The sequence below is a fragment of the Thunnus maccoyii genome, chromosome 9, assembly GCF_910596095.1.
Source record: "Thunnus maccoyii chromosome 9, fThuMac1.1, whole genome shotgun sequence".
Taxonomy (NCBI): domain Eukaryota; kingdom Metazoa; phylum Chordata; class Actinopteri; order Scombriformes; family Scombridae; genus Thunnus; species Thunnus maccoyii.
This window is the reverse complement of record NC_056541.1, coordinates 2,156,013-2,175,225: the sequence shown is the minus strand read 5'-3', so window position 1 is coordinate 2,175,225 and position 19,213 is coordinate 2,156,013. Positions and strand designations below refer to the sequence as shown.

The 19,213-nt window shown below is 39.9% G+C and overlaps 1 protein-coding gene and 1 long non-coding RNA gene across 9 annotated transcripts in view; both read right to left on the bottom strand.

The window, feature by feature from the left end:
* Positions 1-209: 209 nt before the first annotated feature.
* Positions 210-4,428, bottom strand: LOC121903428. Of its 8 annotated transcripts, none has more exons than XR_006098033.1 (3): positions 4,127-4,428; positions 1,409-3,918; positions 210-1,237 (listed from the first exon to the last, which is right to left on the bottom strand). It is a non-coding gene; the product is annotated as an uncharacterized LOC121903428 (long non-coding RNA). The 8 variants fall into 8 exon arrangements; XR_006098036.1 differs by having other exon boundaries at positions 1,409-3,897; XR_006098034.1 differs by having other exon boundaries at positions 4,147-4,428.
* Positions 4,429-4,850: 422 nt separating this feature from the next.
* LOC121903384 (phosphatidylinositol 3-kinase regulatory subunit alpha-like) overlaps positions 4,851-19,213 on the bottom strand; it is a 25,696-nt gene continuing 11,333 nt past the window's right edge. Inside the window, exons 9-17 of the mRNA XM_042420354.1 lie at positions 14,291-14,396; positions 14,048-14,146; positions 13,131-13,311; positions 12,901-13,026; positions 12,181-12,323; positions 11,545-11,721; positions 11,364-11,438; positions 11,003-11,173; positions 4,851-10,637 (exon numbers count right to left, since the gene is read on the bottom strand). Of these exons, the coding sequence (XP_042276288.1) occupies positions 10,448-10,637; positions 11,003-11,173; positions 11,364-11,438; positions 11,545-11,721; positions 12,181-12,323; positions 12,901-13,026; positions 13,131-13,311; positions 14,048-14,146; positions 14,291-14,396 (1,268 nt within the window). The 3' untranslated portion in view covers positions 4,851-10,447. The remainder of the gene's footprint in view (positions 10,638-11,002; positions 11,174-11,363; positions 11,439-11,544; positions 11,722-12,180; positions 12,324-12,900; positions 13,027-13,130; positions 13,312-14,047; positions 14,147-14,290; positions 14,397-19,213) is intronic.

Below are 19,213 nucleotides of genomic sequence, written 5' to 3'. Positions count from 1 at the left end.
TTTGTGGCAGCCCATGACATCAATAATACAGTAGAGAGTCTCTACGGGCCGGGTTATGCCGGAACAAAAAATGTTTGAATGAACTGCTGTCCGAACACTTAACTGTACTGAGCTTTGTAGTACAAAAAGTTCAAACTTTGCTTTTTCACCTGCTCACAGTTGACCAATCACAGGGTCAAGTAGGCATGAATGTTCAGATTGTCCTTTTCAGAAAAGTTACAGGAATGATCTGACACAGCACCTCCAAGTCTGATGTTGGAAAGGTGTGGGAGGGCAGGAGGTTTCTGAAGCTTTTCAATGATCCAACAAGAAGTTCTGTTCTGTGGCTTAATAAGAATGCCCCGCTTCTCTCTCTCAAAGTGGTTCAACTTGCTGTCCCACTGCAAGGTGTCCGATCAGAAACACAGGCGGATGCCACTGAAGTTCAGAACGTTTATTTGGCTTTGCTACCATCAGCACATATCTTTGGTTGAAGTTTACATGTGGTTCTGACAAAGGATAAATAAGAATAATCATCTAGTACCATGATGTACATATAGCAACAAATACAAATGATCAAATACTAATAAACATAATAAATCCACCTCCACACTGTATTAGAGCATGGACACTTAACATTTCAGAGTCAACAGGGCCCTCTGCTGGACTTAAATAGTGACGTTTGCATTGTGTACAATTATGTTCCTTCATCATCCTAGGGCTAGGCATCACATATAAGCTACACCTCAGCTGAATGAATTACACCTTCACCTGTCTGCTACGTAACTTGGATAATAAACATAATAGTAATAATAAGAACAATAACTGAATATGGCGACAGTATCACACGAATGATTACAGTCACAGTAGTCTGTAGTCTGAACAATATAACTGTGCTTGATAACAAACAACACAGCAACAATGTAGCAAACAGTGACGTTATGCTAATCGCTACGGAGTTAACTTTGTCAAGTCACCTTATGCAAAATTACCCATTACCAACATAGTGACTGTCACACAACACCACTCATTAACAAACCAGTGTGGCCTAATTACTGCGTATATGAACACACGCGACTTCAAAGACTCCAACAAGGGATGTTTTTGGCTCTGTGATCTTCTCTGGTACACTAATACTTCCTGTCGGTGTGCAGTAGCTACTGTGCGGCGTACAGTAGCAGCAGCTGTGTAATCCCATTGGCTGCCGGCAGATGTGGAGAGGTAGACAGCGCGGTGAGAGGGGGAGAGAGCGTCCTACCTGGGCAGTAGGACAGCAGAGGTGACAACCCTTTTAACGAGTTCCGATTAAGCATACTGGCATCCGTTTGGCATCCAACTTTGAAAAACCACAACTCATTTAATGATCAACAGATAAGGCAACAAATTAATTTGTCTGGCAACAAATATTCCAAAATCACGGTTCACTTACTAGCTTTTTCCGGAGCTTTTGTCCTTCTGTTCAGCCTCTTCAATTCCACCATATTTGCATGTGCTTCAGGGAGATGGATCAACACTGACAAAACAGCCTGAATGTTTCGGTTCCCCTACTGAATGTGAAAGCAAAAACAATTGAATCTTACATCACAAAAGACTGCTACGTTTATAGAGTTGGTTCACACAAATCACAAAATGATCATTTTATTATTTACCAATGTGCAGATATACTAGCTTTGGTTTTATTTGTCCAGGTTTTTAGACATGTGTCTCAGATTCCTGCCTCTTCTGTTTGGTTGACTCTAAGGGCCTGGATGTTGTTTTTTCTTTATTAGAGTACCTTATTCCAATTAAATAAAAAATATATACTCTATGTCACATTACTCCCAACACTAACAAGAATTATGGCCAGCCACAGGTGAAGTCCCATACATTGGGTACCTTTGTCACCTGCACAAAGAAAAGATTTAACTGTACTTTTTAAGTTAACATTATGTTGGTCTCTACTTGATATCTGGAAATGTGCATCTTCACCTGAAATAAGTGCTACCAACACAAACATGTATGCCACAGTTCCCCAGAGGTGGTCACTAATCATAAATCAACATCAGCTAATAATATTTAGGCCTAAAATGTGCAATATCGCAAGAAAACTGGAAAGTGAGGTGCACTGTTACTGTTAGTAGCTATAAGCTGCTGTTTACTAGTTTTAAATAATCAGAGCTATTTGTGTTAAAGTTTAACATACTTACCTTATACAGTATAGTTCCATGTAGGAAAACAGTCTTGTAATTATCTCTGTGATGTCCATGTGGTAGAAAAAACGTAAATGGAACATAACCGTGGCTGGTTTTGGTAGACGTCCGCTATGAAAATATCACCACAAACTGGAGTACATCAACGTGCCTTTTCAATCCTACCTTTTCATCTGAAGTCCATCCATTTTTATCTTTGGGCTGGCAGTGGCAAGGGACACTGATGGCCTAATGAATTCTTTAATTTCATCTGCAAAACTTTGAGGTGTACACATGACCACCAATAATAACATTTCAAAAGTTATTTAATAACTCATTTTGTACAGCCAAAAATGTTAAATTACAGACACAAACAAGTACTACCAAAAACAGGGAGAACATTTTTAAAAATAAAATTTAGACCTAGGCTATAAAATCTCTTACTCAAGGAAGAGCTCATATTTATCAAAATAAACTCCATTTTAACCATATTCATAACTGCAGTTTAGTTAAGAAAGCTAGTTAGGTTAGTTGTAGCTTCTACCTAGCTAGATGTTAGCTGACTAGCAAGCTAGCTAACTACCTAGCTAGGCACAATTAGCAAAAAACTAGCTTTGCTGCATATGCTGCTGATACCAATTGCTAAAACATTGTGATACACATGATTTTTTAATAGGCCTAATTCAATTTCAAGTTATTTCATAACACTTTAGTTGATTAATCAATTATTTTTCAACTATTAGGCCTAAATTAATCAACATCTATTTTGAAAATCAATTAAGAAAAAAACGTCCATGTTCTCTGTTTACAGCTTCTCAAATATGAATATTTTCTGGTTTCTTTAGTCCTCTATGACAGTAAACTGAATATCTTTGGGTTGTGGACAAAACAAGATACTTAACATTTGGGGAACAATGATTGACATTTTCCACAATTTTCTGACATTTAACAACTAATTGATTAATCGAGAAGGCTAAATAATAGACAGCAATAATGAAAATAGTCATTAGTTGCAGCCCTAGCTGTTGGGTAACTGGCTAACTGTCTGCTAGCTAACTGTCTGCTAGCTAATCATGTTAACTTCAAGAATAACATTACTAGAGCCAAGCTAATTCTCTTATTAACCAATTAGCTGATCAACAGAAAATGAATCGTCAATTATTTGATTGAAGCAAAAATGCCAAACATTCTTTGATTTCAGCTTCTCCAATCTGAGGATTTGCTGTTTTTCATTGTCTAATAGTAGCTAATAATCTTTGGATCTTGGACCGTTGATAAAACGAGGAACTTGAACTTGGAATTTTAGCAAATATAATTAGCATCTTGCACTATTTTCTGACATTTTGTCGTCAAAACTATGAATAGGTAAAGTAATCAGAAGATTAACTGATCATGAATAATATTATTAGCGTTAGCTGTCATTATTGATATTGATTTTTGTACATTAACTTGTTTAATTTATGAATTATCTCGGGCAAAATTAGACAAAATGCAGAAGAACAGATGGCTATAATATATATTGCTGACTCGAATGTGATTACCATCAAGAAAACTTTTAAAAACATGCTGATTTCAACTTCTTACCTTTAATCTTGACGTGAAATAGCGCTGCTGCTTCTTACTGCTGCTTCTTCTCCATGTCCGCCATTAATGTAAAACACAGAGGACGAAGTTGGCGCCATCTTCTGTCCTTTACCCGGTCCAACCGTCGGTGTATGTTCATTGTTCAACCAACCCCCGTCGGTGACTTCTACATTAGTGTTACATTTGTCTGTTTTGTTAAATAAACCGACAAATGGGTAACACAAAGTAATTACGTGTCAAGGATGTCTGAGAGGCTTTTTACAGCACAAACAAAACGAGCCCGGTGTTACACAAAATTCTGTCACCCATCAGATTCTGTGACCTGATGAGGAATTTTAGCTACTGCAAATGTTCCCATCGTACTCCTTCTCAGGGTCAGAACTCAGTTAACTCACTTAAATTCAATGCGACTCACACTTCCCAGCGATGTTATCATCTCCGATGTTCACGACCAGTTAATGTCCATAAATCCGCCAAGAAATCAGAGAAAAAAGACGCTCCAGAATCTAATTCGGCATATTTTTAACGGCGCCATTTTGAAAAATCAAATGTAGCCTGACCATTATACATTTTTGTTAGCAGCTATCAAAATCGGTGACCTTATCTAAATAGTGGATAAAATAAATATACTGATAACACCATTATTGGTAACACCCACTAAAAGACAGTATATGATGTTCCTTTGCTGTTTTTTGTATAACTTGAGATGATTAAGACATTCTGAATCTCTTTCAAAGGGACATTTGTCTGCTAGTGGGTTTGCCACTTGTTTACCATCAGTAATAACTATTTTAATCATTATTTCTGCCTTTTCCCAGCACATACTCAGCCCTAAATCCACCTTATGGTCTCCTGTGCGGCTATAAGCTCCCACATGGACAAATTAAAGTTTGCATTCTACACATTTCATAAACAACAGTACGTTTTTCTTTGTGTAACAATATTTTATGCCTTTAAATCAAAAATGGTGAATGAAAAAAGGCTGAAAAACGTTTCATTTTACCAAATATATTGAATAATGAATAATGAGAATATACTGTTGTTTAAAGTAAAGACTACAGAGGTTTAAAGGTCAGTCTCTGTTGAATTCCAAGCAAATAAATGACACATAACAAAACATTGACAGTTTCAAGATCCTGGTGCTTTATTGTCCTCGATTCTGACATGAACAGCATGAGTGAGAAGCAAATAGAGGAGAAGGAAAGAAAAACAAAAAAAACTATTTCTGATACAGAAAATACAGTGTTGATGGAATAAAGATGGATTTCCAATTAAACTGAGAAAAAGCACAAAACCTCCAACATATTTCATCACCAGGTTGTAGAGGAACAGGTTATAGGTTATGAGTGCTCAGACTTACAGTAAGGTTATGAAAATATAATGAGCTCAGTGTTGACATTTGGAAACTAACAGATCACCAAAAGAAGACTTGAGTTCTCCAGGACGAGGATTTGGTGGTTAAGTCTGAAGATATTTTTAAAGGTTTTGGTTGAGAGACTCTCCAAACTGAGATTTCTCATCTTTTAAAAACAGGATGTCTGGCCCAAAACTGAAACTAATGATGCTAAGAATAAAATGTATTATTACATCTTATAAAAAGCTTTTCCTTTTAGGTGAAAACAACCAAAATAATAACGAGTTTCTCATGTGCCTTCAAATATGGAGAAACTTTAAAGAACTTTAATTTTCAACCCAAAATGGACAAATAATGTCTGGAAATGGAATTTATTTGGGCATAAAATAAATATTTTTGGGCCAACAATTTTGCATCATTAAACCAAAAAAAGTGTGAAATTTTGTCCATTGAAAAAACAAAATAGTGCCTGAAATTATTCCACAACTTCAGGAATAATCAGATATCAGTATCAAAAAAACTACAAACTGTCACAGGGAATACTGTAGCTTGGGATGACATGTCTTTACTCGTAATGTGCTTTTAGGCCAGAAAAGAAATCTGTCAGAAAATAAATAAAAGGAAAACTCTTCAGTCACAATGAGCCTGAAGGTTTTTTTTTTCTATAAACCAAAAAATGATTTTAAAACTGGAATGACAGAGCCCCAGTTTGTTTTTCCTCACGCAAATCATCTATTTTTGAGACTTCTGTACTGATTATCTTTCGAGTCAGAGAATTATCAAACTGGAGTAAAACATAAAACCACAAAGTAGGTGTTTAAACCTACTTGTGGTGTTCCTCAGGGCTCAGCGTTAGGCCCATTATAGTTCATTTCATCAGCGTTTTAAAGAATTTATTGGCTTCAACAAAGTATCAATGAATTTAGTTAATTATTTGGTAATCGTAAAGCAAACTTAACCTAGTGTTAGTGTTGTGTTCATGTACTGTATTGTTACTCTATGGAACTATTTTTTGGGGGGAGTTGGATGCTTTTGTGTTGTTTTGTACAAACAAATTTCACTTTAAACTTAGAAGACGCGTTTAATATGGTCCGTCAACGAAACATACAGAGCTACAGCTAAGCTCCAATCAGAGAATTTGGACATTTTTTTCTTACAAAAAAAGTTGATCATCAAAATAGTTGGCGATTAATGTAATAGTTGGCAACTAATCAATTAATCGTTGCAGCTCTACAAACATTTCTTCAGCTGTTGACTTTGGACACAGTTTCACAAGTTGTATCTCGATTTCAGCATTTTCTTTTTGATCCAAAACTGGGACAAGGCTCACAAAAAAAAGGATCTAAACTGTCAAATGCAGAGCTGAGAAAGTCGATGGGACAACTGCTCAGTTGAGAGAAAGTGTATTTATCTGCAACATTAATTGTTAAAGTCAAATGTCAAGAAGAAACTCCTTTGACTTTGTGTTTTGGGTTGTTGGTTGAACAAAACAACATTTGAAGAAGTGACTTTGGCCTCTGGGAAACTGATGAGCATTTTTCACCATTTACTGTCATTTTATAGATTCAGCAAATAGTGAAAAAAAAAAACAACTTGAAAATAATTGTTGGCTGCAGCCGTCGTGGAACGAGCTGCAGGGAGTCTGTTTCATTTCAACTAAAGATGTTGAACTCATTTATTCCTCTTAAATGTGATCGTCAGTGCAGAAATCTCAAATATAAAAATGTCTACATGACACAAACTGAAGCTAGGAATGAATGACTGACACACACACACACACACACACGCACACACACACAGATTATAACCATTAATAAAAGTACAATGTCTGTAGAAAAGGAAATGTCTGTGGATAAATAATTTGTCTTTTCATCTTCAGATTATTTGGATAATTTGAACTAAATAGAGACCATTGTCTCGCAGTATAAAAGGCTGTTAGATAATAAAACCAGATGTTTAATTAAATCAGAATTGATAATTAACAGTGAATGACCTTTTCATGACGACTTATTGTCTTACAATTACAGATTTGGTTCTAATGTGTTCACTAGTTAGGATGAAGAAAACAGGGCTTTTGTGGAATAACCTAAATGTATTAATTTATTCCTCCACCAGCAGAAAAGTTTGGTGTTTCAGACAATATTTGGAAAAAAAATAATAAAAGCTTCAAAAAATTTAAGGACATTTCCAAACATTTTTGCGATACGTGTCGATTTTCAAACCGAACTAAGAGGGAAAATACTTGGTTGCAAAATTGAGGAAGTTCCCAGACGGATGTAACAGTCGGGACTCCCTCAAACCCTTTGCAGAGTTTCATGTCCTGTACCTGGCTTCTCTTCAAAGAAGTGTCTCAATGCACAAAAAGGAAAAAAAATAAAGAAAAAAAAAAATCTATAAAGACAAAAATTGTGATTCAGGTTTTTATCGTTTTACACCAGTTGAGTGTCTTCACGGATGTTTACAGGCTTTGCCCACAAAAGTTCATGTAGCTCTTGAAAGTCCTTTCAGAATAAATCCAGAAATGTTCGGATTCCAAAGTCAGACTGAGATCCAGTTCTCGTCTTTCCAAGAAGAAAGTCTCACAGTTTTGATTCAGCACCAGTAAACCTTTGAGTATCCTGGACTTGTGCTGACGAGACGTTTATTGAAATGAAAGAAGTGAAGAATCGTCCTCTGCAAAAATTAAACGACACTCTCCCAGAAGTCCAAAACAAAAAACAGCCAACCTGAAGAAATAAGAACTCAGAAAACACTGCTGACGGGGGGGGGTCGGGGTCGGGGTTGGGGTCGGGTGGGGTGGGGATCGGGGGGTCTTTGGATGAGGTCGGGATGCAGGTTTCTGCTTTTTTTCCTCTCCTGATATGAAATGCGGGTCAGTCGATTCGCCCTCATTTTAAACCTCATTCGGAGTCACTCACAGTGTTAGCAAGAAAAGTCTCTCTCTCTCTGGATTGTCCGCCATTTGACATCATCATTGTCATCATCATCATCAGTCTACAGTCTTTAGTTTCTGTTCTGTTGACGTGTACTGGATCAGTTCAGTGTCACGGTTAAAAGAGGAGTCCGCTCTTTTTTTTTTTCTTTTTTTTTCCTTATTAAACCAGACGAGCTCAGTTCAGTTCAGCTCTCCCCGCTGAACTTCAGTCCAGACCAGCTCTGACCTCTGACCTCCCTGTCGTCACACAGCGAGGGAGTTTACGGAAAGGTTCGACAGTTCAGTACCTCGTTCCTCCACAGACGGACATGATCGGGTGTAACGGTACGTGTATTCGTCCTGAACGGGATGTTGGGTTCTGTCCTCGGTTCAGTTCGCTCTGTGACCCAAACAGTTACTGTCAAAATAACTTTATAATCCACTTACTGCGACGAGCAGCAGCTCTGATCGACCAGTAATCAGCACAGAACAGCTGTCAGCAGGTGTTCTGACTGCCTTAAAACAGAAAGGTTGTTTTCTTCTCCCACTGCAGCACAACTAAACTGTTCAATTCTATCTTTCTTTTTTCTTCTTCTTCTCTGCTGATAATGTACCGAACCGTTGATTTTGTGTACCGTTACACCCCAACTGACTGCCGTGTCTGACTCACACCGAGGTCGTGATCACATGGGACACATCTCTGAACGAGCCTGAAACGTCTAAACTCTGCACCGACACACGAACGTTACATAATAGTAATGAAAGAAATTAGTGTACAAGTTGGAAATATAACAGAAAACCATTTAAAGGAAGCAAAAGTCTCATAACTCAAAGACAGTATGAGAGCTCTCTATCAAATAGTTCCTGTTTTAAATCATCATTTTGCTCCATTTGTTCAAAGAAAACAAAAAGTTTTTGTAGAAAAAAGTCAATATTCCTCATCGAGTATGAAAAAAAGGTCAGTTTTGGTGTCGTTACTGAAACGCAGGCATCATATCTGCAGTAATAATTAAACTATTGATTCATCTGTTGACAAACAGCAAAAATTTAAGCAAAAAAGATCAAATATTTGCTGGATTTAGCTTCTCAAATGTGATGCTGTGATCGTTATCGTCGGACAAAATAAGACTTTTAAAAAACGTAATCTTTGAGGCATTTTCACTGTTTTCTGACATTTTATAGACAAAATGATAAATTGAGAAAATAACGAGCAGATTAATAATGAAAGTTAGTTGCAGACGTAAAAAGTAACGGAGCAGGACATCGTTAACGTCTGTTAAACGTTTTAAATCGTCGACGCTCACAGCTGCCTGAAAAAGAAGACGAGGTTTCTCATGTGATCCCGACCTGAAGTGTGACCTCCTGGTTCCTGATGACGGTTAAGCTGGAGCAGCATATCGGCTCCGTAACTCGACTATGTTTTACCTGCATGTCTGCAGGGAGTGAACCGGTGTGAACTGGTTTATATACTGCTCCTCGTCTCCAGTCCATCTAAGCTGCTGCTGCTGCTGTTCCTCCTCACAGGAAATGAATGAAAACCAAATGAATTTTTGCGAGTGTTGAAGTCTTTTTTTCCTACAGAATGTAACAACATGTAGTCCTTTAGCAGTGTACCGGATAATACTGTTGTATGAAACTGTTGTACTTCACATGGTTATGATGAGCAGAAGTGATACGTTTAAACACTGTGATCTGAAGCACTATGGGATTAAATTTGTGTCAAATTAATTGAACAGAATCTCCCAAGAAAAGGAAACCAACAGTACAAGAGTGAAACATTGATGACAATATTTTCACTTTTTGAACTGATCGGTTTCATTTTTCACTTTTTTCCAGTTTCACTGCTAAATTTTTCAGTTTCTGACACAAAGCTCTCGTGTGGGCGTGTCTGTCTGACAGGGCTGCGTCCCCATTGGCCAGTTACTTTTGATGGGACAGGTACATTTAACAAGTGGTTATTATTTCTCCAAACCAACTCGTTGAAACAAAGATTAAGCAGCAAAGCAGCAAAAATATTGTAATCAAATGTTTCACTCTTGTATAGATTTATATTATATTTATATTTTTTTGGTTTCTATTGATTTTTATTCACTTAAAGTTTGTTTTGTTTGATTTTTGGGAGATTTTGTTCAGTTATGACGACACTAATTGAATCCCATGAAGCAACAGGTTTGTTTATCGTCGTCCAGAGTTAAACTGCAGCTGCGACTCCTGATCTTTTGTGGAGAATGACATCACACGGAGCTCCAAACAGGAAGTGAAACGCGTCATGTGGTCAGGTACTGGTCTGTGAGGAGAGCTGAATGTCTCCCCGCCCCCCCTCCGTCATCTGGCGGTCAGTCAGACCGTCTGGTTTGGTTTTTTTTGGGGGGGGGGGTCGAGTGTGTAAACGAGGTCTGCTGCTGGTCTACGGTGGAGGCGGCGTGAAGCGGGGGTGAACCGGGCGGGTCACCGTCTCTGCTGGCTGTAGACGGGGAACGCCAGCGTGACGTTGAGCGAGTCGTTGTGTTGGACCAGCGAGGTGTGCTGGTAGTGCAGCACCAGCTCCTTCAGAGAGCCGTACAGGTTGTAGGGCTCTGCGAAACCGAAGCCGGAGGTCGTCTTGTTGATGACGCAGTGCTTCACCTCGCCGTCCACCCTGAGAGAGACAGAGAGGAGAGACGGAGGTCAGACGGGATTACAGACAGACTGAAGCACAAAGTCAAGAAGTTCTGCTGTAAACAGAACCGTGTTCCTGCACATGCTCAGTGGTGAGTTACTATCTTATCACTGTTATTAGTCTTTAAAATATAGAAAATCGCAGCCGAATCCTTTAAATAAACTTTTCATGAGCTCCTGAGTTCTGTGAAAATGTTCTAAGAATTAAGAAAGACTCATATTTACAACATTTTCCCCATGTCAGTGAATGCAACATAACATAACTGCAGGATAGCTCAGCTGACAGACAGGTAAACAGATAAACAGACAGATAAACAGGTAAACAGGTAAACAGGTGAGTCTTACACCACGGAGCAGGCGTAGCAGCCCGGCTTGCTGCTGTCTCGGACCAGGAAGGTTCCGTCTCTCTTCCCGCGCAGCAGCGACTCGGCCTGAAGGCGGTTGATGTTTCCCAGACGCCACAGACGCTCGTCGTGATGAGGAAGGTCTTCCTCGTCGTCCACCATGCTGTACTCGCTGAGGACGGGAGACGCAGGTGACGACACGTTAGCGGCCGTTTCACCATTTTATAGACCAAAGAACTAATTGATTTGTATTAATTAAGCCCTCCAGGAACATATTGTTCATTCTGTGTAATGAGTACTTTTGGTACTTTTAAGTATAAGTCGATGTTAATACTGCAGAGTATTTCTACACTGTGACTTACTCCTCTGTGGTTTCGTTCTTCAGACCGAGCCACTCGTTCAGCTTCCTCTGACGGACTCCCTTCTGGGTCAACCACCTGAAACACAAACACACACAGGTGTCGTTAGTTCATGTTGCACCACACAGCTCTGATTGGATGTGTGTGTGTGTGTGTGTGTGTGTCTCCGAGTGTGTCGTCGTACATCAGGTACTGGTCCCTGGTCTTGCGGAGCTGGATCAGGTCTGGTTTGATGCTGTTCATCTTCTTGTCGATCTCTCGGTAGTCGGCGGCTTGTTTCTTCAGGTCGACCTCCAGGTGACATTTACTGTCCACGATCTCGCTGATCCGAGACTTCAGCTTGTCGTAGTTCTCCATGATCCTTTAAAAAAGAGAGAAAACTATGATTTATATTCTGTTCAGACAGAAACAAACCTCCGCCTGTTTTATTCATCTTCTGTTTGTGTTCAGGTTGCTGGTTGTCTTACATCAACTCGATATTTCTGGTTTTCTTTCTGATTCTGAAGCAATTTGGACCAAATTCATTCGTCCTTTAAAGCCAGTTTGTCGGTGTCAGTACTGATCAGATGCAGTGAAGTCTTTAAACTCCTGTTTAATGATTGATTTCTTCTGTCTAGAGAAAGTAGAAACACCTGTTTTTGGTTTAAACGTGATTCATTCGGAGGTTTGCACTTTCTTGAAGCTTCAGACTAAATTTACCAGCAGGTGGTTTCTTCCTGCAAGCTCCCGTAGTCATGGCAACCAGGGCTCCTTTCTGCATTTTTTTATTTTTTTTTTTTATTAAAAGGTCAGTGTTGTGGTTGCCACGGCGACAGCCTACCTCTGGATCTCCTTGTCGTTGCCCTCTCGGCGGAACTTCTCGATGTACTCTTTGCTGAAGCGCTCCTGAGTCTGACACTGCTCCTCGAAGATCTTTATGGTCTCGTTGAACGCCTCGATGGCCGTCCGCTTCATCTGGATCTCCTGAGGGACGAAGAGGAAGAGGAGGAGGAAGAGGAGGAGGAAGAGGAGGAGGAAGAGAGGAAAGATAGAAGGCACAAGAGGGGAAGGAAAGGAAACAGGTGAACGTGATGAGATAATAAACAGCAGAGAAATTTGCTGTCAGAAAATCTTATTATACGCTTATTTAGGCCAAAATGATCTTTGAATACAATTTTATCATTATATATATTATAATGTTTAATGTTTATTAAATACATCAAAAACTAAATTTAATATATATATATATTAAAAATGTATAATATATGTATGCAAGATAAAAAATTTTATACAAAATACCTGTAAAAATAAGATTTTCTGACAGATTTTAGTAGATTTTTCAACATGTTTCATTTCCCTAATATTCATTTTTATTTATTTATTTTTTAAGCGAATCAATTTTTGTTATTATAATTATTATTTTTGCAATCCAGGAAGTCCATTAGAGTAATAAATAGGTTTGCAGGTTAATCAGATATTAATCAGGGTTCAGTGCTGGAGCGTCTGATTGGTCGACGCGTTGCAGTAAAAATAAACCCTGAGAACACAGAAATCACAGTACCTGTGAGGTTCTGGTGTACTCTTCATACAGTCTGTCGTACTCTCGGTTCTTCTCCTGGTACTGCAGGTGATACTCGTGCAGCTTCTTCCCCACAGCTTCAATACTGTCCTCCTTCACCACCTGGTCCTGAACAACAACAACAACAACAACAACAACAACACGTCCAATCAGATCACTGAATTCAGCGCTGGGAACCAGCTGACGGTCTTACACACACACGTCTAACAGACCTGCTGGTGTTTGGACACCGGGTAGAGCAGCTTGACGTCCAGTTTGGGGTTGTACTGGGCCAGAGACTCGTGGCGGTAATGGTTGATCAGCTCCACCACCGAGCTGAAGGTCAGAGGGTCGGAGAAGCCGTACTTCCCCTCCCGGTGGAAAATCTTGATCAGTTTGTTGTTGCCTCCTTTCCTGCAGACCGAAGCAAAGAACGATATTAAAGATTAAAAATGAAAAACTAAAGATTTTCCTGTAAATAAAGTCATCTGAAGCAGTTAGTCTGGTTTGTCCTAAAAAAACAAACACAAACAAACACTAAGATAAAACTACAAACCTTCCTGTCAGAGGACTAAAACAACATCAGACACCAAAATGAACACACAGCGAACGGCAGATTTCCAAAACTGATCATATGAACTGAGACTAAATAGGTTTGAAATAGAAAATAAGTCAATATTTCATGACTCCACACATAAATACATCGTTGCCATCAATCAGGGAACATACACATGTGCAACACATGTTAATTGATTGTTATGTGATGTAAATACTGTTGTTTTTTTTATTATGAGCTTTATTTAATTAATGTATTTATAACAATATGTTATGACTATTTTTCAGTAGCCCTTTATACAACACGTCTGGTTCATGTTACATCATCCCTGACAAATGAACTACTCCTCAGGGAGAGGACGTCTTTTATGAACACGTCCTCCAGGTGAAGGGGTCTGGTTGTGAAGGAGTCTGGTTGTGAAGGAGTCTGGTTGTGAAGGAGTCTGGTTGTGAAGGAGTCTGGTTGTGAAGGAGTCTGGTTGTGAAGGAGTCTGGTTGTGAAGGAGTCTGGTTGTGAAGGAGTCTGGTTGTCAAGGAGTCTGGTTGTGAAGGAGTCTGGTTGTGATTCAGTAAAAGGTGTGATGTGATGTTTTACCTCAGAGTCAGAGTGTAATCTCCGTGCATCTTCGTGGAGGCGTCTCGGACCAGAAACGTACCGTCAGCTGTGTCTCTCAGCTTCTCGTTCACCTCCTCTCTACAAAAACACAAAAATGTGAAAATGTGTTGACTACAATAATTTTTGTAGTTTTTACATGTTTCTGTTCATTTCCTTGGTTGTTTAGTTTTAGTTTGGATATATCTGTGTGTGTGTGTGTGTGTGTGTGTGTGTGTGTGTTACCTGGAAATGTCTCCCCAGTACCACTCGGCGTCCTGCAGAGCCATACTGTTGTTGAAACTACTGGAAGGTGCCGGAGTCGCCGGCTTCACCGGTTTAGGAGGTAAAGCTGGAAGAGAGAAAAGACTCATTTAAAAGTCCTCCGTCACTCGGACCACGTCTACATGAAGCAGCTAAAAACAAACAAACAAACAAACAAACAAACGCTGTTCGTCCACATTAAGAGCTAAAACCAACCAGCTCATCAGCTGTTTGAACCTGTTTTATGTAAATGAATAAAAAGTTTTGACAAGGAAACTGAATTATGGTTGAAATGAATTAAGGATTTGATCCACAGATATTAAATAAGTTAGAACTTGTTTGTTTTGTTCAGTTGTTTTATTGTTTGTTGTTGGAATAAAACTTTCAGTTATTTATATAAAGCAGGAAATGTTGTTTTAAAGGTTTTAACAAGATCATTTTATTGAACAAATCAGTCATATTAAAAAACAATAGTTTTTTTTTTAATTCTTGACACAATGATTCTGGAAGTTGATTTTAACTTGAGAGATAAATGATGAAGAGGAAGAGGAGTGACTGATATCAATAACAGTTCATGTGTGTTTGAGCTCATTTTAAAAAAAAAGAGACTTTTATCCACCAGGTGGCGCCGACGGGCTGATTTACACTGTAAAAAGTTCCACTCAGAACCCTGAAAGACTTTTCATTTAATGAACTTTATTATAGATCAGTGTCTGTTTTTAAAATGTGAAGGATGCTTATCAATATATTTGATTGATACATTTAAGATCAATATATTTGACTCTTAAATTTCTTATATTGACTTTAATTTAATTTGTTGTATTTTGTTTACAGCTGTAATTCTGTTACATTTAACAGTGTTTACTGTTGGATTTGCTGTAAAATGTCTCAACTCTTTCATTACTTTATTGTTATTATAACACTTATTTCAGGGATCCTAATCAAAAATTTTTTGTTGTTATTATGATAAAGTTCATGTGGGGAGAAAAACACAGATATAAACAAAGATTCCTGAGTACAAAATAACTGCTTCACATAATTTGAGGCTTCATCTTCATCTTCCTCAGTTACACTTGTTTTAGTGAATTATTCCCTCTTTTTGTTTCTGCAGGACAAACGTTTAAACCTTCACAATAAGACCAGAAATATGATGTGATATGAAGACTGGATCCTTCTAGACCAGGAAACTCACTCACATGTAGTCTTAATGAAATACAGTCGTTGTAGATGAGTGTGTGTGTGTGTGTGTGTGTGTGTGTGTGTGTGTGTGTGTGTGTGTGTGTGTGCTTGTACATGACTAGAAGCAGAGTCACGTCTAGCAAAACCACATTGTAAAGAAAACGTAGGAGGAAGCAAGAAACAGAAATCTATTTCAGTCTGTAAACAAACGGCTGTTAAACAGGAGACAGAACTTTAACAGATGAGAACATGAACCGTTTGACGGACAAGATTTCGAATCCCAACAAACACAAACAGGCGTCTTGTTGGGAGACTCGGCGTTCACCATCGTACACAGCAGAGCGGAGCGTCTTCCCTCACAGATGATCTTTACAAGACGTGCAAACCGAACTTCCATTCTGTCATCGAGTTACTCAGAATGAAAGTTGATCAGTGGAGGCTGATATGTTCGTCATCGTTCTAACCACAGATGACGCTCAGTGCTGCTGACTGAAGCTGTTCTACACTGATTCTCTTTAATAACGTGAGTCATTCCCACCTGTTTAACCAGATTATCTTTTTACTGGTGTTTAAGTGTGAAAATCACACTGTAGACGCAGTAGAGTAATGACAGGATCAGGTCATCGGCTTTATTTTAGCTGATATCGATCTGTTAAAGCAGGCTTTAATAAAAACACACATGCAAACTGATGGCTTATCCTGAGAATAATAATAATAATAATAATAATAATAATAATAATAATAATAATAACAACAATAATAAGGCTCAGACTCTGCTTCGAGAACTGAGCAAAAAGCTTCTGCTCGACTAAACATCACTTGTGACGTTACGATGCTAAAATGTAACGACGCCCAGAAACAGAGGAAGCTTCCAGACAGGATGTTGGACCGACCAATCAGCTCGTTCGACGCGCAGCGTCGTTGAGACGTGCGGGTAACCAGACCGTCGTCCTCTGAGCAGCTTCTCAGAGACGTTTCGGTGCGTCGACTCAAGATTCAACGGTTTCCACCTGACAAGATTTTATAACAAAAAAAACACTTGAAATGATTAAATTTAGGTTTGAAAGCTTCTAGAGGAAACCTGCAGCGGCCGTGTTGCATTCACACCAAATCCAAATGTTGGTTTCGTCCGGCAAGAACTTGAACCAGGATCAACTAACACGGAGTCACGCTGACCAATCACGTGAGCCGGCGATCAGACTGAAGACGTCCACGGGAAGAAGAACGTCTGCGCTGCAAAATAACAACAGCTGCTTCCTTCAGCTTGTGTCCGTCGTTTGGCTCCGCAGACAGGAAACGGAGGGAAAAAAAAAGCCCGGGTCAGGGGTTAAAGTTCACAACATGACGTCACACAAACCACGTAGGGAAATGCCAACACCTCCACACAACCCCCCCCCCCCCCCCCTCCTGCGGGCACCGGGCAGTGCCGCATTGCCGGATTTACGTGTGAACGCAGCCTAACAGCTCCGGGGTTCAGGTCCGAGGTCCTACCTGGACTCTGCATGTTAATGTAGCAGAGGATCTTGTTGTCTCGTCCTCTCGGCGGCTCGGCCTCGGCCCTGCCGCCTTCCTCTCGCTCCATGTCGGCCTCGGGAACCTTCACCCGCCTCCGCGAAGCTTCAGAGGTGAGACGGAACGCGGCTCAGCTCAGCTCATCGTTTCTCGTGGTCTCCCTCCTACAGCCGAGCGCCCGGACAAAAAAAAAAAAAAAACTGACGTCATCTGGAAGGAAACAGGTCCGGGCTTCATCCTCCTCACTCAGCTCTTCTTCTTCTTCTTCTTCTCTCTGTTCTGATGGATTAAACCTGCAGGATCTCTTCTTCTGCTGCACCTTTTTTTACATTTTCACCTCTGGAGACTCATCTAACATCCTGCAGGAACATGTTTCTCTGCATCTATCCGACATCAGCAGCCGTCTCTCCGACGTTTCAAAAAAAAAAAACAACAAAAAAACGACGCAACTTTCTCTCCGTGTGTGTGTCTCTCTTTTCTCTCTCTCTCTCTCTCTCTCTCTCTGAACACCAGCCTCTAGTTCAAAGCTCAGGAGAGCAGCTTGGAGATGTGTGACATCACCGTTGCCCCCAGCCAATCCTGTAATGGTAGTGATATCACCGAGGCAACACCCCCACCCCTCCTCCTCCTCCTCCTCCTCCTCCCCTCGTCTCCTCTGCTGCATCTTTCACTCCATGGATGGATGATGTCATCGTTTCAGCTGCTGCTCGGTCTGACTCAGAGACTCGACCGAGTAAATGGATGAATTAACGAATGAAGAGCCGCTAAACGACAGAATAAATTACAGCTGACAGGCTGACGGTCGGCATTACTGCCTGAACGAAAGGAGAAAATGATCTATTATCAATGTTTGATTAGTCAGATCTGTATCGGCTGAAATAAACCCAATCATATGTGGATCTTTACTCTCCTCTCCTGTGTTTTGTCCTCATCATCCTGCCAGTGTTGCTGAGCAGCATTTCTTCTTCTGCATATATGCATCTAAACATTAAAATAAACTGACTCTAACTGTCTCTTTCTTATGATCAAAGCTGAGTGTAGAAAAGCTTCGGCTGAGCGTCACTTTCAGTGGTGAAGATGACAAAACGTGTCTTGTTCTGATGTCGGAACGTTAAACGTGGTCAAAGTTCCAGATCCTGAGGTGAACTTATGTAGAAATGCTGCCTGCAAGTCAAAACTCAGGGCTTTACCTGCTCTTAACGCTTCGTCGACGACGTTTTCTTCTACCTCGCCGTCTAAGCTGACGTCGGATGTCGCACATGCTCCGTCCATTCTGTAGCCTTGTTTGCTAAGGTGGTTGCTAAGGTGTTTCCATGTGTTGTTCAGCTCCAACATGTACGGATGGATTTGAGAAGTTGACATTTGGAGTAAAGAAGGAGAAAAAGAAGTGAAATCCTGCTACTATAGTTTGTTTACGTAGCCTCCGGAGCCGGAGGAAGCTTCCTGAAAGCTGACCAATCAGAACAGAGTGGGCTCATCTTAAAGAGACAGGAGCTAAAACAGCCTGTTTCAGACAGAGGCTGAACTGAGGGGCTGCATAAAGGACCAGTAGAAGATAAATAAGGAGGTTTTAACTGGAAATCATGTGAAGATATTCCAGTAAAGCTCCAGAATATAAATATAGAGGCTGGAAATGTGAATGATATATCCTGTTTAAAAGTGTTTATAGTTGATCCAAACAGTGACACTTGAAGGCAGAGTGATAAGCATCATAGAGTTTGGAAGACGTTCGTAGTTGTTGACATTTAAAGTGACTGAAATGGTTCTCAGGAATGTAACGAGAGAGCTAACGAGTAAAAAAAATAAGTTAAAACTGGAAGTGGGTGTGAACGGTGGATGTCTCATTAACAGAAACATTATCGGGAAGCTGCAGCAGGAGGTTTTCTGAAGAGCACGTCTGACGCAGTATAACGACCCTGTAATTAACCTCCAGTCCGCCGTTGACTGTGATGACAAAATGAAACTGGTCTGTTGTCGGTTTGTGTGTCTGTAACTCGACCGAAGATCATCTGTGAGGGAAGAGGCTCCACTCTGTATCACCGCTGTGTGTTTCTGTGTTTATGTTGAGAAATATTAACATGTGTGTTACATCAGGAACGCTCTGATCAAATAGTAACTCATTAGTCTGATCAGACGTTTGAAGTAAACTTTCTGTACTCTCTAATCTAGATTACGGTCTGATGTCTAGATCTGTTCTCTATAAACAGCTGGAGG